At 37.9% G+C, this 27,876-nt stretch overlaps 1 protein-coding gene across 2 annotated transcripts in view; it reads left to right on the forward strand.

The window, feature by feature from the left end:
• The first annotated feature begins 3,766 nt into the window (after window positions 1-3,766).
• The window catches only part of FTSH11 (FTSH protease 11), a 201,345-nt gene continuing 177,235 nt past the window's right edge, over window positions 3,767-27,876 (forward strand). Inside the window, exon 1 of one of the 2 annotated variants that reach the window (XM_089792463.1) lies at window positions 3,767-4,664. In XM_089792463.1, coding sequence (XP_089648589.1) covers window positions 4,084-4,664 — 581 coding nt within the window. In that variant the 5' untranslated portion in view covers window positions 3,767-4,083. The remainder of the gene's footprint in view (window positions 4,665-27,876) is intronic. The other variant, XM_089792462.1, reaches the window with a different exon arrangement.

The raw sequence follows: 27,876 nt of genomic DNA on the forward strand, positions 1-27,876 counted from the left end.
ATATTATTCAAAATCATTTAACTTTGACGAAACCATGCCTTGGAAAGTTGGATGTATAATGTTTGAAATTTGTCTCGCCTATATTTGTTTATCATTCTCCTTCAATGCTCATGTAGTTTAAAATTATAAATTAAGGGACAAGGGATTATTAGTTTAAACTCAGTTTAAACAATATTTATAATACTAATACCTAAGAGACATTAATGTGGGGTAGAAGGAAAATTAATAATAATAAACTATTATTGCTTAGGATGATTCATACTAATATTTTAATAACAAGAGGAAGCTTCACTGTAAATCCTAACTAAGACATGTGCTTTTAGAAATGCCTGCAATATGATAAGCCCACCAAAAAAGAAAAACATAAATGCTGAGTTAGTTTCGTAAGTTCTAAAACTTGTCAGTTTTTGTCAAACAAAATTTAAGTTAAAAATTAAATCACAAAAGCCCCCAGGAAAATATGGTACAACCAATCAAAATACAGAAATTTATAATTAAAAATTAATTTAAAAATATAATACCCACAAACTTTAGAAGTTTGATAATTTAAATTATGAAAATTAATTAAAACAAGCTAATGAAAACATTAGTTCCCTGCCTATATATAGGCAGGGACTAATAACTTACTTTGTGTTTTGGTGCTTGTTCTCCTTCTCCAAATACATCTTTTTGCTCTCCAAAGTTCAATATGCGTCTCCAAACTTGTCTTCATCTCCTCCAAATTTCTCTTCCTCCTCTCTGAACCTATTTTCTCACTCTCAAAAACTCTCTTCTTCCTCTCAAAATATATTTCTCTCCAAATTCACACTCTTTTTTGCAAAACAAAAATGAAATGAGGGAAGAGTGTTTTATAATCTCAAAAATAATTCTCCATCTCCTCAAAATGTCTCTCGGTTTCCCATTTCTTTTTAATTTCTCCAACTATTCATTTTTCTTAAATATCCATTGGAATTCTTTTTATTAAAATTCTTTTTAAAAAATAAATATAAAAAATGCCATCAGACATAGTGGTGAATATTTTTTCATTATTTTTTAATTACAAATTTTAATGGTAAGTGATGGGGCCACCACTCCCTGTCACTCCTGAGGTTGCAATTGTTCGTGGGAGTTACACCCGCATGTTGTTGCCACAACAACATTGATAGTTGTGGTTGTCATAGCAATATCAACATTTGTGGCTGTCGCGATGACACCAAAAATTGTGGTAACTATTGTAACTATTAGTGTTGTCGCAACAATAATGTGGAGTGTAACCCTCGTGGACACCAACGACATGTGGGACTCCCACCCCTCGGCTTCCCTGTGGTGTACAAGATCCCACAACATCTTTATTTTATTTTTTATATTTTTTAATATTTTTTTCTAATCTTGATAATTTTTTAATAATTTTTTAAAAGTTTTTTAAAAAAAAATTCTATGTATTTTTTTTAGATTCAAATTCTTTTCATACATTTAATTTTTTAATTTTTTTTGATAGATTTCAAAATTTTAATATCTATTTGAAATGTCAAATGATATTTTTTATTTTAATCTATTCCAAATGACATTTCACATTTCATATTTTGAATCTAATTTTTAAGACACTTGATATTTTTTTAAAAGATATTTTTAATTTATTCCAAACACCAAATGATATTTGGTATTTGGTATCTTAATTACTATTTTAAATTGGTTTTCAAAAATATCATTTGTTTGTAACTATTACCAATTTTTTTTTATTTACACAATATATTTGTTGATTCTCATGTTGCGATTTGTTGCTCCCATTGTCTATACCTCTTGGTATAATTAGATTTTTTCTCTAAATCAAACAATAACTAAAAGAAATTATATTTCTAAATAACTTGTAGGTTTTAGTTTTCTATATTCACCTCATACGGGTGCATAATTGGAATAAAGGGATGTTGAATTAAGGCTTTGCTTAAGAAAACCATTACAAATTTTGTGTAGCTTCATATGTTTAAACATCATTGTTTAATCTTGGAAGAATGAAATGATGGCGGTAATGGTTCTCTCACCAAGATTTAATAAATCTTGAAGAGTGGAAGTTATTAACCATCTTGGTTAGTTCTTTCTTGTTGGAAGTCCACTAGTAGACCTGAACATAATATATGGCATACCTTTCAAGGAGGAAACAATTTGGTCCACCATGAAGTCAAGCAACATAACAAATGTTCCTTCTCTATTGCAAATATTTAGGGGTTATGTCAAGTGTTCCTTTCCCTAATTTCACCACCCATGAGCACATTTTTCCACTCCTTGAATCTTGAGCTTCCATTTGGAGGTGCATGCTCCAAATTTTCTATCCCCATAGAGAGACCACCATTGTTTTTCTTAGATGGACCATTGGCTTGTGTGACATATTTAATATTCTTAGAGACAAACAAGGAGGAATGTACAAAGGCACCAAGTGGTACTATTGTATCTCTCATTAAAGGACCTTTTGAAGATGACTAGAGGGTTGTGTTGGGAGGAGGGCCAAGAGGTGGGAAGACATGATCCCCCGAAAGTGGGCAGGACACCACATGTAAACAATTAAAATTTGCAGGGTTAGAACTTCCTTATCACTACATATTATGGTAGTCATCAATTCAGTTTTCTTTAGTCCATATGTAACTTTATTTTTTAAATGAACAAATGGGATAGAAAAATGAAATACATCAATTAAAGATAACAATTGTTGTTATTTTGTGTAGTTTTTTTGCTCTATACGACATGGCTATTCTAATGGCAAGAATTTAATAGTAAAGATGATTGTTTACTAAGAGAAATTTCCACTATAATTTATTTCGTGATTGAAATGTTTATGGTTTGGTAGACATGAATTTTCAAGAATTTATGAAGAATAAGTATGACTATTTTATGTTGTCGATCTTCATTTCATGCCCTCTACTACCTTTATTCAAAGGTCAACCATAATACATTCCATCACTCTCCTCTTCCTAATAACGAATCATTTAGGGCCCATTTGGTTTGTGAAATTTGACTGCAATAGGCATTTGCCAAATTTGACTGCACTGATGTGTCCTCTTTTGGCGCCCTTTTGCTTTTATGATTATTTTTAGATGTTGCTATGGACACACTGTATTGTGCAGTAGTACATGATCAATTACTCTTGCTTTCTTTTTGTTGTTGTCCTAAGTCGGTGACAACTTCTTTGTTTTGAGGCCTGGCCTCCTTGTTCTCTTGTTTACTCTCAATTTCTAATGTATAAATTTTTTTTATTTATTTGATATCTCTTGATGTATTTTACATAGCTGGTTATAAACCAATTAAAAACAACTACTTGCTTAAATATATATTTTTTGGATTGAATTAGATCACAAGTGTGGAAGCCCAATATGGTGGAAAACCCACGGGTACACCAATCCAACAAGGACCTTCACAAAATAATTTTAGCCTACTCGATAAAGGAGCACATGTCTATGAGTTGAAATCACTTCGACTAACAACTCAGAGGCATCCATCCAGCCAAATTTGCCCATAACATGACCTTAACTTCATCCCTTATGAAATTAGACCTAACAAGACTTGATCCTAATAGACTTATTTAAAATCATTGAACTTGAACAATAGACTAAAAGCCAATTTGCCCATGGCTATGATTTTCTAAGAAAAACTAGCTAATAAAACTGAACAGTTATAAACCATTCTTCAATTTATCATTGCAATTGATAATTTAAATTGGATTGTGTATTTTACTTCCTGCGCTTATCCCGTTGACCGTTTTGTAGGTTAGAGGGAAACAAAATAGTTTAGACTCGGTAGAGGATTACGGATTCTGGAAACATTGAACGTTTTCTGGAGGTCGGAATTTTACATTAATTCGGGTATAAAGAAAAATGAATAAAATAAAATAAAGATTTGATCCCATTATCATACGGAAGTCGCATTAGAAGGCATACGTTTAGCCACACAGGAGAGTGTGTGGCCAACTTCCATCCATTCCAGAGACCAAGAAAATTGCAGTCCAAACCCCGCCGGCAAATTTCATATTCAAGTTCTTCCTTTTCCTGAAAGACCCTGGCCACCAATCGTCTCCTCTCCTCATCCTCCTGAAACTGCAACTCGCAATCGACAGCCATGAGTGTCATTCAGGCATCCTTACTTAACAGGTCGGGGTTTCCCAAATGCCCACAAAACATTTTAACAAGAATACCGTCCGGTGGGATATCGGCAGTTTCTCTGAGATTCGCACACCACCAACGTGGTAAAATGCATATTCTCTCCACGACGCCTTTTAAGTCTCGTAAGTTGAAATGCCTGCCCGCAAAAGAAGAAATTGCAATGGATTTCCAAAATTCAGAAGGAAGTGAGGCAGAGGGTATTGCTTCTAGCACTAGTGAAGGGGAAAGCAGTGCTTTAGAGGCTGAAAGTACCACTAATAGTGTTGAGAAGCTGGATAAGGTTGAAGAGGGACCGAGTGTAGGGATAAGACAGGAGGAGGAGCAAAATGTTAAGAAGAAAATGAGCCTTTCTTTGTACTTGGCTGCATTTTGGGCAGTTTTCTGGAGAAAAGTGAAGAGTTTGTGGGCTTCTGAATGGTTGAGTTGGTTGCCGCTGTGGCGGCAGAATAAGCTAGAGCGTCTTCTTGCGGAGGCGGACGCCAATCCCAAAGATGCTTCCAAGCAGAGTGCTCTTCTCGCAGAGCTCAACAAGCACAGGTTTGGTCTCATTGCCAGTCCAATTGCTTCATCTACAGTCATAGGAAACTTACGTCAAAGTCAGTTTCACGGTGCCAGTAGGTTGTTTCTTTTTGCCACTGAATTTCTGTAGATTTTATGTATTATTGAGTTTGTTTTGTGTTTCTTAGCATTTGCTGGTTGCGAAGCTCCCCATCCTTTGACCTGTTGAGGCAATGCCAAGTCTTCACCCATGTGAATTTTAGGATGTCTAGATTGCAAGTTACTTCAGCCTTCGGCGAGACAATGCCAAATCGCATTAAGGTAACTTTTAGGGTGTATAGGTCGCAAGTTGCCTTGTCCTTTTGGCCTGTTGAGACAGTGCCAAATCCCACTCGCGTGATTTTGTAGATGTTTAGGTTTCAAGTTGCCTCTCTTTGGCTGGTGGAGATATTGAAAAGTCTGGCTCTTCTTACCTACTGTGATAATTTGCACTTTAGTCCAATTATGCATACTTAAAGAGTCTCTAAAATTATTGACTTGTATCATTTTTGTTGCTCTCACATTATTTATTTCCTGATATTTATAACCCTGTTTTAATTCAATTGATAACTGTTTTTTTACAAGAGTTCTGTTTTCAACCTATGGTCTCTTTCATTGTGGTATGCTGTTTTAAACCTGGGTACCTCTCATGTTTAGGCATCCAGTTACCATTCCACCCTCTAAACAATTCAATTAATAGATTTTTTTTGATACATCGTCTGTTAGCTACAACATTTCTTCCTCAAACTAGAAAATCCATCTTGCTGAATGTGGATTTACTTAACGACTTTGCCTGTTTGAAGGGCACTGATCCTTTAAGGAATTCAAATCCAATAAGTGCACCGAATCGTAGAAATATACGACTTATTATACGTAATTTACTCACTTAATTTAAGAGTTCATGTTTGGTGTCTCATGGGGTCTAAATTTGGGACGCACACAATTCTGTAGCTCTGTAAACACTCGCTTATGTCAAATTGCTTATCCACATATTTAACATGTTGAGGTGGACATGGCTGTATATGTAACTCACATATTGCAAATTGTTCATCCACATACTAATATGTTTTGAGCTGACATGGCTGAATTCAGGCATCCTTTGTTGCTGTTTATTTCCCTAGACAGGTGACACAAAAGATACTAATCTGCACTAGCCGAGCAAAAATCAAGCCAAGTACAGCTCTGCATATTTGAGTTGGGCATAACCTCTTTCATATTGTATGCTAGCGTGAAATGTCCCAAACCATAATTGAACCAATTTATTTCTTTTCCCAGATAACATCAGAACACAAGCACGTGGAGTTACATTTTAAGACCAGTAAAATAAACCCTATGAGGATATCCCCAAAAGATATCTATCCAGTTACTACCTCAAAACTGATATTCAACACTTAAATATAGGCAGATGTATTACGAAACGACAATAGAAAACCAGTGGATACTCCAATAGATATTAGACCATCTTTCTCAAAATAATATTCAGGATTCAAGCACATGGACATACGTTACGAACCAGAAATATGAAAACCAACAAACTCATATAACTCCTTAAAATATTTTATTGCATTATACAGCAGCAATACAATAACCAGCACTCAAAATCCAATCTTAAATACAATTTAACAGTTAGATTGGAATACTAAAATAAGAACTTGTAAGTGCATATGAAACACTTGAATTGATGTCTTTACGGACAATGGGTTTGTGTCCACTGTCTGTTGGTATGAGGGTCTACGTCCTCACATTGGGTGAAAGCTGAAGCTTTCTGAATACTCTCACAAGAGAGAACTGAAATCTGAATAATAAATCAGGCATATCCCATGGAATGAGTCTCATCTCCTTTTATCTTCACAGTTGTGACTCTTTGACTACCCTTCTTGGCATTTTGTCTTATCTCTCCTCCTTTTTGACCACTTTATAATATTAAATCGACCTTTAATAATTTGAGTCCACGCTCTCCAAGTCAAATTTTAATATTATATAAATATGTCTTTAAGTTTTCTAATGTCCCAAAAAGGGGACATTATAAACCTCCCCTCCTTAAAATTGCTTGTCCTCAAGCAATCAGTACCAAGATCCCATATGAATCTACAGGTAGACCTATAGCCCATTCTGAAATCAAATCCGAACACATTGCAAAGCAAGGTGTTATTCTGCAACCCATCCATCAACCGGATCCTGGGTCCCATATAAATCTATGAATATCACTGCACTTGTAGACTGTACAACTCTGCTTATCCTCGCATCCACTCTCAAATTGAGCAGAACTGTAACAAAATCCTCAATAAGCCATAGATACATGCTGTCAACCCTTGGATCCCAATTTCCTGACCAGCTGCTATGATGAAGTAGAAATGTATCAAGGGGCTATGTATAACCTAGTAGATGGTGACGATCTGACCAAAATAGATGATGTAAGAAACAAACTACTTAAAAGCCAAAACTAACGCCATAGGTACATCAAAATCCATACCGTTGTCATAAATCTGGAGAACCCCCAAGTGCATAGGTGCTATGAGTAAGTACGAAGCTGAAAAACTAATCACTATGGTTGAAACATAGCTCACATCAATACTCCACCAAGATCTATTCAATGGCTGATGTAGGAAATCCATTGAACTCCTATATGGGGTAAAGTCAAAAACTATGTTTGGACTGATCCATAACAAGCAACAGTATTCAATTCACCACTCCCATCCTGTGACCCAGATTCATTGCTAGGAATTGTACCAGGATCCAATATCTTGAAATAAAAGTCATCCTCTTCATGGCAATCAAAAGGAGTTTCCTCGTTTATCACAAAAAGAGGATTATTGGAAGTGTAATCAGCAACAACTTCAAACAAAGGGTTGTGTACAAGCTAAATGTGATCTGAAGTTTTGATACATGATCGTTTGGGGCAGCCATCCAAGTCACATGTCTGCTGAATGCTATCAAGTTTATCAATGACTTTTTGGGAAACTTCCTGCCTCACTTTACCCTCGTGTTCTCAAGAGTGATTCATTGCCTTGATTTGATTTTCTACTTCCTAAAGAGAAAATCGAGTTTCATCCAATGCCTCACAAACATACTTAAGCTCCTTAATCTCATTCTTTTTTCTATTTGACTGATCAACATGTAGTTCAGCAACCTGAAGAATATAATCCCTGTCAGACAGAAAATATAAATAATCTGATTTCATAGCTTCGAGAGCTGTTTTGACCACCTGCAAATTAGCAACGGGCCAAACTCCTTCCACTTCCTTGTGAGCCTTCCTCTAGAGATCTTCAACCATCTTGTGAGTGCTGTTATTACGTACCAAAGATGCCACAACCATGTCATTACTAACCTTTAGTTGATTCCTTAAGGTATGCATTTCATTATTGTCATGTTGAGGCGGTTCATCGTCTTGCAGTATCATCTTGGATTGTTCCTTTGAATTTATTTCACGGGCATCAGAAATATATGGTTCATTATACAAAGATTACAATCTGTTATTACCTCGTGTGCAACCGACCACATCAACCTGCTTGTCAAAGCTAACCTCCAAATCACCAATGTAGAAATTTGCACCCTGTGTAACATCTTTCACGTGATCGCGAGAAAGTTGCAAATCAATGGTAGTTGACCAATCCTCTTTTTCAAGACCCTCTATTCGATGATTTTGATCTGTCGGAAATTCTTCATACACACCTTTGCGTTGGTCTTTTGCAAGGAGATCCTAAACCAATTTCAAATACTTTCTTTTTGCCACATCAATCTTATTTCGCTGCTCTAGATGAAAATCCATGTAATCACTGAATGATAAATCATTCTGAATTCCGATAGGAAGTTCTTTATACTCTCCATAAATGTCGAGTATTTTTGCTCTTATATCGGATTCAAAATTTTGGGCTAATTGCTCTTGTGGTTTCATAGTACCCTTCCTAATTTTATCCAAATCTTTTCCCATTGCTGAATGTTGTTATCTTGTTACTGTAAGTCTGACAAATGGCTACATTCTACCCCAAAATTGCCTTGATGTTTCTGAACCTCTAAGTTTTGTAGATTGGTATTGGGTTATTTGTTTTTGCAATAATTTATAAATAATTAAGAACCTGTCAATAAGAAACTGCCAATAGACCCAATTCTATAGTGTAATCTGTTCTATTCTTCGTAATATGAATTCTACAACTTAGAGTCACAATGACATTTATGAAATCCCAACACTTACTGACCACCCATGTTTACCATATGGGTAAATAGATTAATGCACCTAGACAATAGACAAGAACAACAATACTCCTTTTATTATTTGCATATGCCAAAGCTATTACATAATGCTTATGATGATGATTGCAATGATGATCCAAAGTTGTGCATATACCATTTCGAAGAACCTTCCCGAAGGGCCTGTTGGCTACATAACAAGAACCTTCCGGAAGGGGCCCGTCGGCTGCATAACAAGAACCTTTCCAAAGGGGCCCGTCGGCTACATAACAATTACCGACGACATCAACCCGTCAGCTACTCAATATCTACCGATGACATCATCCCCCCAAAAGAAAAAAGTCGTCTCCGGACGACAATTACAAAATATCCGAGGCAGATTAACAAAATAGAGTACATTAACTGACTAACTACAACAAGATAGATATGTTTCTGTTACACCACTTTCACATTCGTTCTGTGCCTGCACCAAACTGGTCTCCAAAACACATTGCATTTGTAGCCTCTGCTAACGCAATACTATTTCCTTAGTCAAGCTAACCTTGATAGCCACCCGTGCCGCTTTCTCTACTTCCAACTCCTGGGTACACAGAGCCAAGTGTCGCTGTATTGTCTTCAATTGGATGATCAACTCCTCCCGAGCTCTCTATGCATCCACCAAGATAGCTTCACGTCCAACACCTATTCCGAGTGCCTCAAAACGTATCACCTCTCTCGAAAGGCTTGCTCTGTTGATCTTTCCCTGTTGGCACACTATGCCTGCAGTAGCTCCAGGTCTCATCAACTGGTCATACTTTCCACGACTAATAACTGCACCAATTGGGGGTCTAGGGGGCATTGCCCCCAACGGGGTCGAGGGGCAGCGCCCCCGCCGCCAAGAGCAAAATAACACTTTTAAATCCACACAAAACTCCATGGAACACACATTTTTTGTCATTTTATTCCGATTCCACACTCTTTCTGGCAACTGCTTATATTTTACTACCTATTTCTGTCTTTCCCTTCCCTTTGGCATCATGTGTTACTCATTCTAAACTGTTTCAATCTGTAATCGTTTTTTTTTTTTGGCTCCTCTTTTGACTGCTTCCTTCTGCTGATTTGTGAGCTTCTATTGTATGGTTAAACAATTCCTCAATTGTACAGTTGAATGATATAGACTTCAGACTTCTGCTCTAATTTTGTTCAGGTTATTTCATTTGACTGGCTGTACGACCTTTCCTTGAATACCTTGCGACTTTGTGAATGGCTCCTTTTTGCCGTATGGGTTTCTATCTTGCTCCCTGTTATAACTCCTTCCTTTGTTTGCTTCGTACGTACGGTGCCCAGTAGATAAATTGTAATTGTCGTACGACAATCTTTGCTTACTCTGCCAGGTGATATCGCTGTACTGTGTTTGCCAGGAGAAGTCACACTTCCCTGCGGTGGATATCCAAAGATATATATTTGCCGTTCCTTGATTGCAAGGTCCATACGGACATAAGGCTATTAGAAGAAGTCGTACAGATGCATCAAATGTCCATTAAGTTGCCCGTAATTTTAATATTACAATTTTTGATGTGTTGTTTCCGTACGGCTACAAGACTCTTGAAATGCTGTATGGTGCTATGAAAAAAGGTGTTCGGGCATAAAAATCACAATAGAAACTATTAGTGCCTTCTTCGTATGGGTATGAGGGCCTTTTAAAAAGATGGTACGACTATTAAAACCTTCGTATAGTGCATAACAAAAAATTTAACTTCCAAATCCGTACGGCGTGAGGATTTTTAAAAAAGTTTGTATGTCTATAGAAACCACCATACGGTGCCTTCCAGGTCAATTCAAGTTACTGTACGGTGATTGTTTCTCTCTCTCTCTCTTTTATTTTATTTTTGGTTTTTTTTTTTTTTTAATAAATCAATTCTCCCTCCGAGTTTCGTCCTTCTTCGATGACGAGGAGGTCGTTCTGGCATGGTACATCTTGAGCTTTGAGCCGTTGATTGCCTCTGGTATTTCTTGTCTATCTAATGTCCACAACTTTATTGCTCCATTATCACCTACCTCGTGGATCTGGTATGGCCCGACCCATTTGACTTTAAACTTGCCTAGTTTGATTTCGTTCCGTCCATCATACTTCAATACCAACTGTCTTGGTTGGAACTTGTTCAATTTCAGGTGTTTATCATGCCATGCTTTGCGCCTGTTTTGCATTACCTCCGTGGCCCATTGTGCCTGCAATCGTCACTCATCAAGTTTACTTAAGTGACATGATCTCTCCCTCAGGTTTTCCATATGACTCGATTTGTTTTCGAAACTCGGCACCATGAATTTCGTTGGCTGCCACTCCTTGCCGTCAATAACTGTATTCTTGATTTTAGAACCTTTACTCCGTATTGCTGAAGCTTTTATTAAACCCTTCCTTTTTGTTTTCTGTGTAGACCGTATGATGTGTTTTTCTTGCTACTGGCACTTTTCTACTACATTCGTGGTGCGTTGTAACCTTTTCTTTCTCCGCGGTCCATTCATTGTGTTCCGTACGGTGGGATCTTTCCTTTTTTTGAGTTCGTACAAAATGCTCTTCCCTTCAGCTTCAGCCATAACCGCCTTTCCTTCTTTCGCTTCTCTATATTCCTTCGGACATTCATTTTCCTTTTCTTTCTCACCTTCGTCGATCCTTAACATATTATAGCTTGGAAAGAGTTCGTAATCCTCCATCTACCAGTGGAAAAGGCCGTTCACCGGATCCAAATCATCGTCTGTCGATCCATCTTCCAACCGAAGGACTCCTTCCTCATTGGGTTCCAATTGTTGCTTTCCTTCATCCTCTTCTTCAGAATCAGATGATACGGCTTCTTCGCCCACCATTTGTGTGTGTAAATCAATAGTGAATCGTCGTCCCCTACTTTCCATTGATAGTGTATTCTTCTTCCAGTCATGCTTGACCCTTGCTTGCACAAGCCATCCCCTGCCCAAAATGGCGTCATATCCTCTCCTCTTCAGCGAGATGACTACGAAATCGAGTAGGAACGGCTGAGTTCCAATAGTCACTGGTTGTGCCATCAGGATTCCCAACAGTTTGATCCCGTGCTGGTCTGCTGTGAGCAATTGGAATGTAGGTGGCCACAACGTCGGCTGTCCCAACCTTTTCGAGGTATCCTTCAGTAACACATTCACGTCGGACCCTTCGTCCACAATTGTGTCTGTCAGAACAGTTCCCAAAATTCCCATCTCGACGACCATCGAATGCCGTCCAGATGTGAGGGCTAGCAGCATCGAGTCCTCTGCACTTGCTCCACTTTCCCTCTCCCTTGTTCTCCTGATAATTTAGTAACTGGAGCGATGTTTGTGAGTGCCGATCGGAGTTGAGGCATTGTGAAAAGATCATTTATTTTGACTGGTACTTCAGTTTGTAATATCTGCCGTATGATGTTCTATTCCGCACAGTTTCTTGCTGAGGTACCAGTAGTGTCCTTCAAGTGTGCTTTCTTCGCCTGTGTCGCCTTCTCAATTTTCGCCCATGCTTCCTCTAATCTCTTTTTTTCCTTTGTCGGGTCGGGATACAGTTTTGCCTGCTTTTGTGTGATCGCCAGAACCTCCTCTTCGTCCGTCTCGATGATGATCATATTCACTCCTGATTTTGGGCACTTGGCATCTTCATGATCTCCAGGACCGCACCATCTGCATAACAACTTCGGTGCGTTTGCCATTGTACAGTCTCGGGCAAAGTGGCCCCACAAGTTGCATGCTCAGCATTGAACCATTGGGCGGCTGTTTGCATCGTACTGAATTCGACTGTGGCTTCCATTATTATTGTTGGCATTGTTGTTGTTGTTTTGCCCTCTTCTATTATTTCTGTAGCCTCCCGATGTGGCACCCTCATTACTGGTGTTTTTGCTCCCGCCTGACGCGGAAGCCTCCTAGGTCAGGAGCACTTGTTGAGGTTCTCTTGTTTTCATATTGAAGGGGCATTCTTTTGTGGAATGTCCCATGATCTGGCAGATCTCGCAGAATTGGTTCTTTGGACAAGATCCCTTCATGTGACCTTCTCTCTTACATTCCGTGCACCAGAGGTCATTTCCCTTCGTCTTTATTTGCATGTTCTTAAATTCTTTCATCATTCAAATCATATCCTTTTGGAGAGCTTAGACCTTCTTGTTGCCCTTTTCATCATTGCTGCTCTCTTCTTGCGAAGATGCTTTGTCATCTGACTCAGATGAGCTACTCTTCTTCTTTTTTGTTTTTTGCCAAGTTCATCGCTCGATTATATGCTTCAGTGTATGACGATGGCGGCACAATCTTCATCTTCTTCTGTAACTTCGGGCGTAGTCCTTCAATGAACCATCTCTTTTGCAGCCCATCCGCCGGCTTATTTTCCATCTTGTTTATTAAGTCTTTTAATTTTTTGGCATATACTTGAATTGTTTCATTTTTTCCTTGCTTCGTGTTGTATATCTGCTACGATCTCATTGTTGTCGCACATCAGTTGAAATTCGGTGATAAACTCCTTTTTAACATTGTCCCAATTGGTTAATTTTTGGGGATCTGTATTGGCAAACCAATCAATTGCTACACCCCTTAGGGTTGCTGGGAATTGTCCCACCCATTCATTCATGTCAGTTATGCCATTCGCCGTCCAAATTGTTTCACATGTCTTACAGTGTCTGATTGGATCGATTGTTCCATCACCATCAAACTTTGACAATTTTTTCTTTGGTCCAACCATTACTATTCGAGTTGGAGGTACTTGTGTACCCGTGCTGTTCTACCCAGCCGCGCTGTTTTGCGCACTTGCACTGTTTTGCACACTCGCGCTGTTCAGAACACCTACGCTGTTCTGCACACCCGTGCTGTTTTGAACAGTCATTTTATTTTTGACAGTTGTGCTATTTGGTGAAGGGTTTTCGTCAAGCGAAACTATCCGTTCCGGAAGTGTATATCGGACGAAGAGTTCACTCCATGTTCGTGCTCCCTCGGCACTCCGAGTCGTGCGAGTTAATCCCCTTCCATCTGGATTCTCTTCCCTCGGCGTATGCAGGTTAAGAAACTTCCCTTTCTTTTTCCACCAAATCCAACTGTTGTCGAGTCTCTTATAGCAATTCCTTAGTGCTTCGGTGTCCGTCGGCAAGCTGCAGAAACCTTCATTTGCGTTCGGCTTGTTGTGCCAAAATTAAATTCCCTTTTGTTGTGCGTATTTCATCTTTTTCCTTCAACTTGTTCTTATTTTTGTTCAATTGATTCGACATTATTCTTCATTCGTCTGCCTTCGTTCCAGGTCCATCGGGCAACGGCGCCAAATATTTATCGTATGGGTAAAGAGATTAATGCACCTAGACAATAGACAAGAACAATAGTATTCCTTTTATTATTCGCATATGCCAAAGATATTACATAATGCTTATGATGATGATTACAATGATGATCCAAAGTTGTACATATACCATTACGAAGAACCTTTCCGAAGGGCCCGTCGGCTACATAACAAGAACCTTTCCGAAGGGGTCCGTCGGCTACATAACAAGGAGCTCATTGGCTACATAACAATTACCGACGACATCAACCCGTCGGCAACTCAATATCTACCGATGACAACCCAGAATTACTTTATGGGCTTTTGAATGCTGAATGTCTTCAAATGTTGGGTAGATATAATCTATCTCAGATTATACAAAATTCAAATTTGAATTGGTAGAATTTCGTCAAACATTTGGTATGTAATTCCAGATATTAAGATTTGGTATCATTGTTATGATCCAATACTCTAGGGGTAATTACACATTCAAATGCTAAACGTAAATTAGAGAGCACAGTTGAAATCCAGATTTGGATTCTTTTACCAACTTGCTATTATAACAGTAATTACCAAGGCAAAAACTAGATGAAGAAAAATATCCCTATGAACTAGACTAGTTTCTCATTGTTTTAGATTCAACCATCTTGCACATTAACAGATAGATAAGGACAGACCTTTGGACGTGACACCTAGAGTTTTGTTGGTAATGGTCAATTGTTCACGTGACCTGGTGTGAGTGCGTTGCCACTAGCTGCTCCTTCAATGGGGTCAACAATCCAACTCCCTCTATCCTTGACGCGGAACCAATATAGCTGTTGTCGAATTATATTTCTCTTAACCAATTCGTGCGCTCGTTATTCCTTGTCCGTCCAACATTACCCTTTACTGGTGATATTACGTCCAATGTAAGGGTCTCAAAAATCTTTTACAACCACTATTTTGTCTACTTGCCCATCTAGACTGTGCGAATGGTAATAGGACCCAATAAATTCGTCTTATATATGTGTCCGATGAAGTATACTTGTCACTTGGCTTTATCGTTAATGAAATCACTGTTAACCATGCAAGTGCTTTGTCATCACTTTTGGAACTTGTCTCATAAAAAGCAAACACTTGTTATCTTTTTAAAACTTATTGATAACAAGGAATTTATCAATGTGTGCTAACAATTCCTCCATTGCCGTTACTAATTTGACGTGGGAAGAACCTGATAAGACTTGCTCAACCGTTATAGATGCGGTGTCCACGATAGGATTAACAAGGAAAAAGACAGAAAAAATCTACGCAATTCTTCTATACTCAACACTCAGTACTGTTACACGATTCAAATCATACTTGTCGTCGATTCTATCCAACGTTGAATGAATTTCTGAACTCCCCGTTTGTGTCCATCAAATATTTAAAACTGCCCATAACAACAATTGTTGTTTGCACTGCCAAAAACAAGAGGAGGACATCACGTGCAACAAAAATACTAAACTTTAGCTTATGCCAAGAGTAATTCTCAAGTATTTCAGTCCATAGATGGAATTGGGCTTTATAGGTTGATCAACGCGAGAATGCAAAACCTTCCTTTACAGATCGCCAGTGGTCAAGGCATGAATGATGGACAAATCGTTGAGTGCCTTTTGCAAGGAGAGATCAATTCATCTCTTGTAGCTTTCGCTTAAGATATACTCTATGTATACGTTGACTAACCAACCCAAGTCGGTCCCGCGATTCTTTGAGTTACCACAATAACTGTTTTTTTATCAGGATATATGACTCGTTTGAAAAACCACAATGAAATGTTTTAGCACACAAACTTTTCCTTGCATATAGTCTAAGGAATAGAATATTCTGAAGCCCAATGATATTAATTCGGAACAGGGACGTTTTCCTTGCTCTAAACACCCCTTTCTCTTGCAATCAATATGATCTGATACTAGATTAATACGATGCAAATCTGGTGAAGATGTGGCTTACTCGCTTCTAATTCAAAGAATCTGTCATGGCCCCAAACTCTATCTCTATTTTCCTCTTTTGCCAACAAAAACCCTTGTTATCGCTTCCTTGTGAATCTACGTGGTTGGCTCAATGAACTCCAAAGCCACAGAAAAAACCACGATACAACACTACTTGTTTTGGTGGAAACATGTGAAGATGTTATTTATGACACCCACAATTCTTAGATTACATTCAACCATAGTAGCGAGTCTTCTGTGTCTGTGCAATCCGATCTGTTGAAAGAAAAACTTCTCTATTCGCAACAATTATGCTTTCCAGATAAGAAATATGACTTAGAATGAGAGGAAGTTATCGCTTGTGTATCTAGACGTTTCTACAAATTTGACATCATTATTCTTCTTGCAACTCCAAGATCTAGGCGAGAATGAACCAATGGAAAATGCAGCTTAATAATATGCTGCTAGGCTTAGCTATAGACTTGAATATTTTACCAATTGTTTTCATCCGAAGAAGCTTCAAACCTGTAAATGCTTCATGTCTTGTTTTCTGAAATTTTCTCTTTGATAAAACCCTTATGCTAAAACTATCTTTGATAGAAATTTTGGAGCTGTGTAATCTCATACACTATTTGTATATCTGCAACTAAGTTCTGATCAAACTTTTGGCTATACCCCACTAGATGGCAGGAACAAGGCTCTAATACCACTGAAATGTCCCAATCCAAATATTGAACCAATTTATTTCTTTTCCCAAATAACATTCAGATCACAAACATGTAGAGTTGCATTTTAAGACCAGTAACATAAACCCTATGAGGATATCCCCAAAAGATATCTATCCATTTATTACCTCAAAACTGATATTCAACACTTCAATATAGGCAGATGTATTACGAAACGACAATAGAAAACCAATGGATACTCCAATAGATATCAAATCATCTTTCTCAAAATAATATTCAAGATTCAAGCATATGGACATGCATTACGAACCAAAAATATGAAAACCAACAAACTCTTATAACTCCTTAAATATGTTATTGCATTATAGAACAGCAATACAACAACCGACACTCAAAATCCAATCTTAAATATAGTTTAATAGTCAGATTGGAATACTAAGATAAGAACTTGTAAGTGCATACGAAACACTTAAATTGATGTCTCCATGAACAATGGGTTTGCGTCCATTGTGCTGGTACGAGGGGCTACGTCCTCACATTGGCTGAATTCTGAAGCTTTCCAAATACTCTCGCAAAAGAGAACTGAAATCTGAATAATAAATCAAGCATATCCCAAGGAATGAGTCTCATCTCCTTTTATCTTCACGGCTGTGACTCTTCGACTACCCTTCCTGGCATTTCGTCTTATCTCTCTTTGTCCTTTTTGACCACTTTATAATATTAAATTGACCTTTAATAATTTGAGTCCATGCTCTCCAAGTCAAATTTTAATATTATACAAATATGTCTTTAACTTTTCTAATGTCCCAAAAAGGGGACATTACATAGCGGCACCAAAAAATTGAAGATGACCAGATTTTGTGGTATTAATTGCATTTTTGTGGCTCACCTAGCATTTTACTTTTTACTCAACACCTCACTGGCACAGGAAATTTGACTGGGACATGATGATGTGAGTTTTGTTCAACTACAACTTGTAGAGTCAAACGCTTAATATTTCATGGAGAAACACCAAACACTCAATCCTCTCTTGATATAAGGTCATCTCTCATGCTAAGCTTGCAAAGTAAGATCATGAAATTACTTCAAGCTTCCTTCTTAATTGTGGACTTCACTCAGTTTTATCATATGATATGTTGGTTATCACAAAGGGACTTACGCTAGTCATTCAATTGGTATCAACTCTTGCACTTCTAAAGATTTGGCTATACAATGTGCAATGAAAATATAGCTTCTGATTTTCCAAATTTTCCACTTCATCTGAAACTTAAACTTATTGCTATTTCTATCTCTAATTAGGAATGAAAGGAATCATGGATGGACTTAGACTCTATTAGATTTAGTCTCGCTAGCGGCTCCACCCACCTAGAGCAAGCTTCTAAGGAACACTAATGGTTTTCACATTAATATCTCCTCTTCAATCCCATCAAATGCATGCAAACTGAAGATTGAATATTAATTGAAGTTAAAGTGCATTCAATCATCGTCTTACTATGCAAGGCACCCTTATCATTAGTAGGAGGCTAGTGGCCCGAATTTGTTTGAGTTAAGTAAGTAAACATCCACAATGACTTCCATTCAACTAAACTACTTCTAAACAACATGAAATGAAATCCTAAACTAAGTGAGAATACGGATCACCATGCATTAATACAAACGTGATCACAACAATTCATCATGCAAGACACAATGAAAAGTAGAGAAAATTTGGTATTATATAAGCACCAATTCTCCAAAAGTCCCCCTTTTTACAAATGAGAGAGGTGGGGTTTATATAGGAACCCCAATTACAATGAATTACCAAGATTGATTTGAAATCAAGGGTCAAGATTAATTCACATTGGCCCTAATTGGGTTTCATAACCACCTGCTACAAGCATTAAATGCTCACCCAATTCCAATTCAGCACCACCTTGTAGGCCAATGAAAAAATGACATTGCCCCCTTGGACCAATGAAAAAATTCAAATCCATAACAACTAGATCAAGATGAATGACACATGGATCCATAAGAAGAAAGCCCATTATTGACGATGTCACCTCATCACTTTGGGAAATGTGTTCCTTATCCTGTAAGGCAAACAACCAATTGTAAATAATTATCAAATTTTAAATAATAGTTAACAAACTTTCCATTTAAATTGTCAATAAAAAATAATAATTTAATGGGGTAGTGCAAATATGATTGGAAAATATTTAATTATTACCATTCATGATTTGTTTTCTGTTAATTCAATTTTCCACTTATTAAACTCGATGCCATTTGGATAATTTCAATGCAACAATGAATGAATGAATTAATTAATTTAAAATCAATCCATATTTTGCAAAATCGAGGTAAATTTAAATCTCATCTCAATTTAAAATCCATTTTTATTTATTTTATTTTATTTCTAATTTTTGTCATTTTCTCTCTCAATTTGTTTTATTTTTATTTTATTATTTTATTTTAAAGTGGGTCTTACCACAATTTTGAAATCAATTTCTTTACAAATGTTTAATCCAAGGCAGGCAAGAGCCTAGAACGCAACGGTAAATTGTGAGCCTCTTATCTGAGAGGTCTTGGGTTCGAATCTATTCAAAGGGAGGTCTTGGGTTCAAATCTATTCAAACCTAATAAATAATAATAATTAAGCACAACACATAATAATAATTAATCTTGGCTTCAGCCTCTTACCGATCAATTTTTTTTTTAATCCAAGGCATTTTAATCCCCCATGCTCATACATTATTTTCCAAGGTTGTTTTGCCCCAAATTTTGGTCCTAGTGCCATATATAAAAGAAGGCCACATGCATTTGCAACAAACTTCTAGGCTCAATGACCATTTCAAGGTTCAAAGATCATTGCTATAAGATGAGACGAAATTAACATAGGTAGAAAATCAAGTTCCAACTCAAGATGAAACAACATTTATTTGAGTAGGGAAACATGTCTTGGCCAAGCTGAGACAACTTTTACTTGGGTAGTGAAACACGTCTCGGCCAAGCTCAGTCACCTTTTACTTGGGTAGCGAAACACATCTTGGCCAAGCTGAGACAACATTTACTTGGGTAGCGAAACACGTCTCAGCCAAGCCGAGACACTTTTTACTTGGCAGTGAAACACGTCTCGGTCAAGCTGAGACAACTTTTAGTTGGGTAGCGGAATATGTCGCAGCTCAAGATGAGTTTTATACTTAGCCGAATTTAGCTCTTCTTTAGCATCACTCCCAATTTTGTTCCATCTCCCAGGGTTAGCCAAATCCGTGTTTCAACCCAAACAAAAACCCATTCTCTTCAAACTTAAGCCCAATGCCAAAACTTTATAACTCCACTACTACTACAACAGCCTAAGTAGAAAATGAAAGAGGGGGTCCCCATTTGCAATGGGGCGATGATGTGAAGACCTCACAACAGGACAAAGGGGGAATGCTCAAAATGCTCTTTGAATTTGGTAAATACTAAATTCCATAAATATAAACAATTGACATCATGCAAACTCTTTAAAGCTTGAACAAAAATGTGAGAATGGATTTCTTGGCCTTAAGTGGTTGCATCCTTTGATCTTTATCTAGATGGTATTGTTTAAAAATTTATATGTGGATCGCAAAACAGCAGACAGGGTTACTTCTTATTTGCAAGGTTTTCTGTGGAGTACCTATTCTACTCCAATATCCCAGGATTTTTCTGTAAATTTGTTTGAAGCAACTATCTCTGTAGCGCTCCTTTTGATTTTTTAAAATTAATTTTCCTTGACTAGAATAAAATCTAACTCACACTAGAACTTGCACAGTTAATTATCAATAACATCTTTTTCTGATTTTCATGGCTTTGGAGGCTCAGAAAGCAGCTTAGATCTATGTAAAGTATTTGATCTTACAAAATTAGTTGAAGTCTGTAGCGGTTTAATTCACTGAAATGCCTTTGAGAATAACTTCCAAACTGCTTTGAGTCAGTGATTCTTGTCCACCAACCCTGCAAGAACAAGAAAATGATTTTTGTCCTTCAATTTTCAGGCATGGAGGGGTTTCATCATTTAGCTGATAGAACATAATTTCTGGTCCACTGGAGGAAAACTCATATATATTCATTGATGCATTCCTTCCTCCTTGCTTGATTTCTTTTATAAGGGTTTTTCATTTTTGTAATTTTCAGACAGAGAGTTCTTTCATACTTGAGCTGATAAAACATAATTTCTGATCCGTAGGAGGCAACCTCAAACATATTCAATATTGCCTTTCATCCTCCTTGCTTGACTTCTTTTGTATCGTTCTCTTTTAAAGGATGCCACACCTTATTTGTCTGTTAGCTACAAATTAAATTAAATTAACTTTTCGTGTCTCCTAAAAACAAGCGTTGCCCATGGTTTTGTTTTAAACTGGCTTTTCCTTCATAAGGAGTCTTGTAGGAAATTACTGAATGCTTTGTGTTGATATATTATAGCTACGGTCAGATACAAGAATTCTTTGTCTTGAACTCGCACAAGAAATTATCGAAACTATTCATATCAAACTAAATATGCAGAAATCTGTACTTCCAGATTATATTTTCTCTTGATGATCGAGTACTGATTTCATGCATAATATCAATCAGGAAATGATCGGATGCATTCCATTAAGACATTATAGATTTGAACAAGATGATTTATCTATGTCTATACTGATTGGTGATTTGTCTTGATCGTGTTTTGGTTAACTAAATTGGTTTGTATTGTGTTATCTATTATTTATACCAACAGTCATGTCAGACATGAGACATGTCCTCTCATGACATGCCTATTGGCTTTGTGCCTTTTGTATCAATACTTATATCTAACCAATCAAAGCAAGAGATGCATTGAAATCAATTAATGTCTTCTCTAGAGCAGATTGGGAATTACCCAAAATAAATCTAGACCTGTAAATATTCAGTGTTTGTTAACATAGAAAATTGTATCACATTAACATGGTATCAGAGCAGGTTCCTTACCAGCCTGTGACATTTCAATAGTGAAGGAATACTGCGACTCAAAAGATTACATTTATATTTTTAAAAGCCTTGAGAATAAATATAGTCTGAGGAAAAATTAAATACTAGTAGTGGTTAATTCTTCAAACCATTCATCACCTTTCGCTTGATGGAATCAATATTCAGCTCACTGGTTTACAACTCGCCATGTTCACATGTTTGGATACTTGTGATGGCCTCGTGTTGTCAAGAGCATTGGGATGTGGAAGTGCTCCAGCAGACCTTCTGCAACATATTCAGACAAAGGTATTGAATGGAATATATAAATATTGGAAGGATTTATTAGCAAATATAGAAACGGCAGAAAATATATTTCTTCCCATGGACAAAGGGTGGAAATTGAAGTTTGTAATATTTATGCAGTAAATATATTCTTCAAACAAATTGGTGAACGGACATTACAATTAGTGGGAGATTTAATATTTGAAGAGAAGTTTATTTGTGTGGATATATTATCAAATACATCAATAGTTCTGAGATTGATATTTTGCCCTGTAGATCAAAATCTTATTCATCCAACTCCATGAACTTCGTGGGAAATTCATTCTATCTGGAAATCACAGAGATAAGCAAACAGATTGTGTGCATATTAAAAATAATGGAGTTGGGAGAAACAAATTTGAAGAAGGAAGCAATACAAGGAAGGTTCGATATATTTCTTGGTATTCACTGAACAAATGTATTAGAGGTGAGAGTTCTGAGATTCTTGGAAGGAGAATATTGAAATTTTGATGGTCATTGTTCAATGGAACAAGGAGACATTACAAGAATTGTGGCTGTAGTGTAATGATTGTCTTCTTTATATCTGCTGAAAACTAAGTGTTCAAGCCTGGGAAATATTGGTCAGTTCATATATATGCAGGTAGAATAGTATCGTGGCCCTTGGAGGGATCTTGTATTTGATGTGTGAAATTGTATGCCCCTGCCAAATGAAGAGACATGGATGGAAACAAGGACACTTTGGAGCTTAGTGCGATGGAGCTTAGTGTGTGAAGGAATAATTAATGGAAGCTTATTTAAAAATTTGGGGTGATACTTAAAAGTTACCAGTGTTTCTGTGTTGGGTGACCAGACATGTCCCATTCTTGCTATAGCTCTTTAGCATGGTGGTGCTTTTGTGTGCTTAAGTGCGTGTGGGTCTAAATTGAACAACACATGTAGCAACGAATTTCATGAAGTATGAAAGTGATGCAAAAGGACTAGGGCTCTAACACTTAAAAACTCCTAATTAAGGATCTAATCTTTGAACCATCCAATGGCTCCCAAACTTGCCTCCTAGGTATAGTTGGGTTGGTGTAGACTTAATCTCCCTTATTAAGGCACTAGTCCTACTAGCCCTTCCTTCCTTCATGACCCTAACCCTTGCTTAGGATCTTTCTCTCTCACTTCCTTGGTTTCTACTAAAGTTGTAGATACCCTTCATATCCTTCTTGACCTAGTCTAACACCTCCGGTCGCATCAACAACCATTAAAACTCACTATCTTCGAATAGGGCTAATTAGGCCTATTTGCTTTAGGTCTAGTAACAGTGCTTTATTCCATTTCTTCAAATTCTTCCAAATAGCCCCATGAAAGACGTCAGGATTCTGAAAGCTATCACCTAGCACTTCTAGAATCCAAATTTACAGAACCTCAAAACACCCACAACCTTGTTCACCCTCGAGCCCTAGTTTCTAGGCTATCTTTTATGCCTCTGGACCAGTTTTCACCAAAAGATCCCTAGATCCTTTCAAACTTCAAATCAACCTTTCCAACCACTCGTTCTATCAAGGTAACTTCCTAGGGCTTCTAAACATGCCATTGGATTGGCCTGGTCTGATCACGGGTGTGCTCTGCAACAACATCTCACACTGTCCTGGCTTGCCTACTCCCATCAGTCAGCCTAGGGCATCACTTGATAACTTGAAAACCAGTCAGAAAAATGCAAAGGAAAGCAGAAACCATATGTACAGAGTCTAACCTATCATCCCACAAGGTTTCAAACATTTTCCACTGTGGATGATCAAGTTAGAGTAATTAATATGACAGCAGCCCTGTGAATGGAAACCACAGACCAGTCACTGATAAAATTTCCACAACTCACCAACCTTGTAACTTCAGACTAAGTTTATATATGCAAAAGAAAGATGAAACACTACTCTACAAACACCAGAACTCAGCTTATCTGTCCCAATCCGTACAGAACTGTACCAGGGCATTAAACTCTGCAAAAACAAATAAAAACACAGTAAATTGTCCGTACAACAGGCTCACATGTGTGTAATCTGACTGGAAACATTATAACCTTCCAAAATATGCTTCCCATGCTCAAATACCCAAGTATGGGTGGTTAGAACTTCCCAAACTATCATTTGCAACTTTTTGCAAAAGTTGCTCAAGCAACTTTTTGCAAAAATTGCAAAAAATGCTCAAGCAACTTTCAACTTTGCAACTTTTGAGCAATTTTTGCTCTTTACATCTTTCGATCAAATGGGTCCATCTAGGACTATTCTAGGACCCTAGTTAGGATTCCTAGGACCTATTAGTTACCCAAATACTTTAGTTGCCCATCCCTAGCAACTTTTGACCTATTGAGCAACTTTTGACAACTCTAGAACCTAATGAGCAATTCTGGCTCTTTTACAAACATATTGGGACTAGTTGAATTCCAAGGACCATTGGAACTTATTAAACACACACAACCTCTTAACTGACCCTTAACAACTCAAGAAACCAAAAAGAAGGGGGTGATCTGCATCATAAAGGACCATTGGAACTTATTAAACACACACAACCTCTTAACTGACCCTTAACAACTCAAGAAACCAAAAAGAAAGGGGTGCCCTGCATCATACTCCCCTGGGACAAAGAACTCAAGTCCAGTCCCTTGAGTTAGGAGGTTTTCAATGGTGATCCCATGCTTTAGAATATCCGCCTCAGTCATCCAAGTGGCTTCAGCATCTAGTAGTCCCCTCCATTTCACCAAATAGGTCTTTTAGGTGCCTTTCCTGGTCTTCTTAATCACCTTGAAGTCCACTATGCTGTCTAACTGCAAAGGTTGGGGAGTGGGCAAGTCTTGAACCCAATCAGTTACCTCCAAGTCTGCAATGGTGTGCTGACCAGTATCAGTATGAGTGCCTTTGTAAGGAAATATATCACACACATTGAAAATTGGTGAGATCCCCAAGTCAAGAGGAAGTTCCACTTCATAGGCGTTGTTCCCAAACTTATGTAAGATTTTCAGAGGTCATATCTTCTTCATCAGTAGTTGAGTTGGCTGTACCTTGGGTAATCTCTCCTTCTTGAGGTAAGCAAGCACCAAATCTTCCACCTTAAACTACAAACCCCTCCTTGCTTTGTCTGCTCTAGTCTTGTACTTTTCCACTTGTTGTTGCAAAGTCCTAACCTGTTCATGAAGCTCTTTCATCTGCTCTGCAAAGGACTCTCCTTGAGCACTCCTCTTGTCATGTAGACTGAGATCCCTCAACTCCAAAATCCCTCTAGGTTGAGTCCCATAAACTATTTCAAATGGGCTCTTGCCAGTACTCCTATTAATAGAGTCATTATAGGCATATTTTGCCTACCCTATGATGTGATCCCATGATTGACCATGCTGCTTGGTCAAACACCTTAATAGATTGCCCAAAGACTTGTTCACTACCTCAGTTTGCCCATCAGACTGAGGATGGTAAGCTAAAGAAAAAGACAAATTTGTCCCTCGCATCTTCCAAAGGGTCCTCCAAAAGTGACCTACAAATTTACTGCCCCTATCACTCACTATGTGGAGTGACAACCCATGGATTCTCACTATATCCTTGAAGAATAGGCCTGCTATATGTGAAGCATCATTTATTTGCTTGCAAGGGATGAAGTGTGCCATTTTGCTAAAACGATCCACAACAAAAAAGACACTGTCATGCCCTCTAGGTGTTTTAGGGAGTCCTAAAACAAAATCCATAGTCAAACACTCCCATGGCCTCTGTGGTATAGTTAGGGGTTGATATAACCCTGCATTGTTGCTATGTCCCTTGGCCCTCTGACACACCTGATATTGCTCCACAAACCTCCTTACATCTGACTGCAACTTGGGCCAATGACAGTACCTAGTGACTTGTTCAAGTGTCTTGTTTGCCCCAAAATGTCCCCCTAAACTGCCTTGATGCTTTTCCTTGATTATATTCTCCCTCATGGAATATTGGGGAATACACAATAAGTTTCCTTTAAATAGCAGACCTTCCTGTAGCATGTAATCAGTGAAATCAACTCTAAAACCTTGATTGAATTTTTCACATATCTCATAGGCATCTTTGAAGTCTTTACTCCCCTTGTAGATGTCTCTAGATCATCCATTCCCACAATCTGCAATTGTATCTCCTGTATAGCTAGTACTCTCCTACTGAGAGCATCTGCAGCTTTGTTGATCACACCTTTCTTGTGCTTGATCACAAAGGTAAATGTCTGCAAGTATTCCACCCACTTGAGGTGTCTCTGATTTAATTTCTCTTGCCCATTCAAGAAGCTAAGGTCTGTGTACACTACAAATTCCCTTGGTAGGAGGTAGTGCCTCCACTTTTTCAAGGCTTGGACCATTGCATATAACTCAAGGTCATAAGTGGCGTATCTTTGTTTTGCCTCATTCAACTTTTTAGAATGCCACAGGGTGTCCTTCTTGACTTAGCACTACCCCAATGGCTAGTTTATTGGCATCACACTCTACAACAAAGAGCTGATTGAAGTTTCGAAACCTTAGGGTAGGTAAGGTTGAAATCCTTTTTTGTAATAGTTCAAACCCCTTATTTGCTGCCTCTGTCCCCTTGAATTGACATTTTATACCTCCTTTGATAGTGTTAAGTATGGGTGTATAGATATGACTGAACCCTTTCACAAACTTCTTATGGTAGGATGCCAACCCATGAAAACTCCTAACATCTCCTATGCATTTAGGTGTTGGCCAGTGCAATATAGATTTGATATATACTAATTAAGTTTTTAGAAACTCATACTTTTCTTGATTAATCATCCCCTTCTCTTGATGTAGCCTCCTCAAGACCATCGCCAAGTGCTTCATATGCACCTGTTTGGACCTGCTAAAAATCAAAATGTCATCCAAATACACAATGACAAACTTACCTATGAAGTCTGCTAGCACCTCATTCATCAGCCTCATGAAGGTACTTGGGGCATTTGTCAAGCAAGAGGGTATTACTAGCCACTCATACAGCCCTTCATTTATCTTGAAGGCTGTCTTCCATTCGTCACCAGGCCCAACTCTAATTTGGTATTTCAAATCCACCTTAGAGAAGTAGCAAGATCCTCCCAAATTATCTAACAAGTCCTCAATCCGGGGCATAGGGAATCTACATCTAATGGTGATCTTGTTGATTGCTCTAGAGTCAGTACACATTCTCCATTTGCCATCTTTCTTAGGTTCAAGGACAATTGGTACAGCACAAGGGCTTAAGTACTTCCTTATAAGGCCTTTTTCCAACAAATCTTGTATTTCTTTTTTGTGATTTCAGCATTTTGACTTGGAGTCATCTTGTAGGCTGCCTTGTTAGGTAGATTTGCGCCTTGTATCAAGTTTGTTTTATGACTTACCTCTCTCATAAGTGGTAATGCACTAGGTAGCCCGTTGTTCACTATTTCATGGTACTTCTCCAACAACTACCGCATTTCTTGAGGTACATGGGCCTTCTCCTTAGTTTCTTCCCTAGGTCTTACCACTACGACACAACAAAGTCCTTTCTCCTTCTTCATAGTCTTTAGGAATTCCTTTCCACTCAATAACATTACACTTGTCCCCACATGTTTCTCTTCCTTAGGTTCAGTCAAAGGGTCCATCTGAAACTTCTTGCCCTGCTTGGTGATCACACAACTATTCTTCTCCCCATCATTTATAGCCTTCACATCATATTGCCATGGACACCCTTCCAAGAGATGACAAGCATCCATAGGCATTATGTCACATAACACCTTGTCCTTATATTCCCCTATTTCAAACTCCACAAATGTTTGTTCATCAACCACTATTTGTTGGCCCTTATTCAACCAAGACACCTTATAGGGAGTGGTGGTGGGTACCCTCTTGAGGTTCAACTTATCTACTATCTCTGTTGATACTATATTTTCAGTGGAACTAGAGTCCACTATTGCTTTGCATATCT

This window comes from Cupressus sempervirens, chromosome 7 (genome assembly GCF_028749045.1).
Source record: "Cupressus sempervirens isolate cs-2001-9-10 chromosome 7, ASM2874904v1, whole genome shotgun sequence".
Classification (NCBI taxonomy): domain Eukaryota; kingdom Viridiplantae; phylum Streptophyta; class Pinopsida; order Cupressales; family Cupressaceae; genus Cupressus; species Cupressus sempervirens.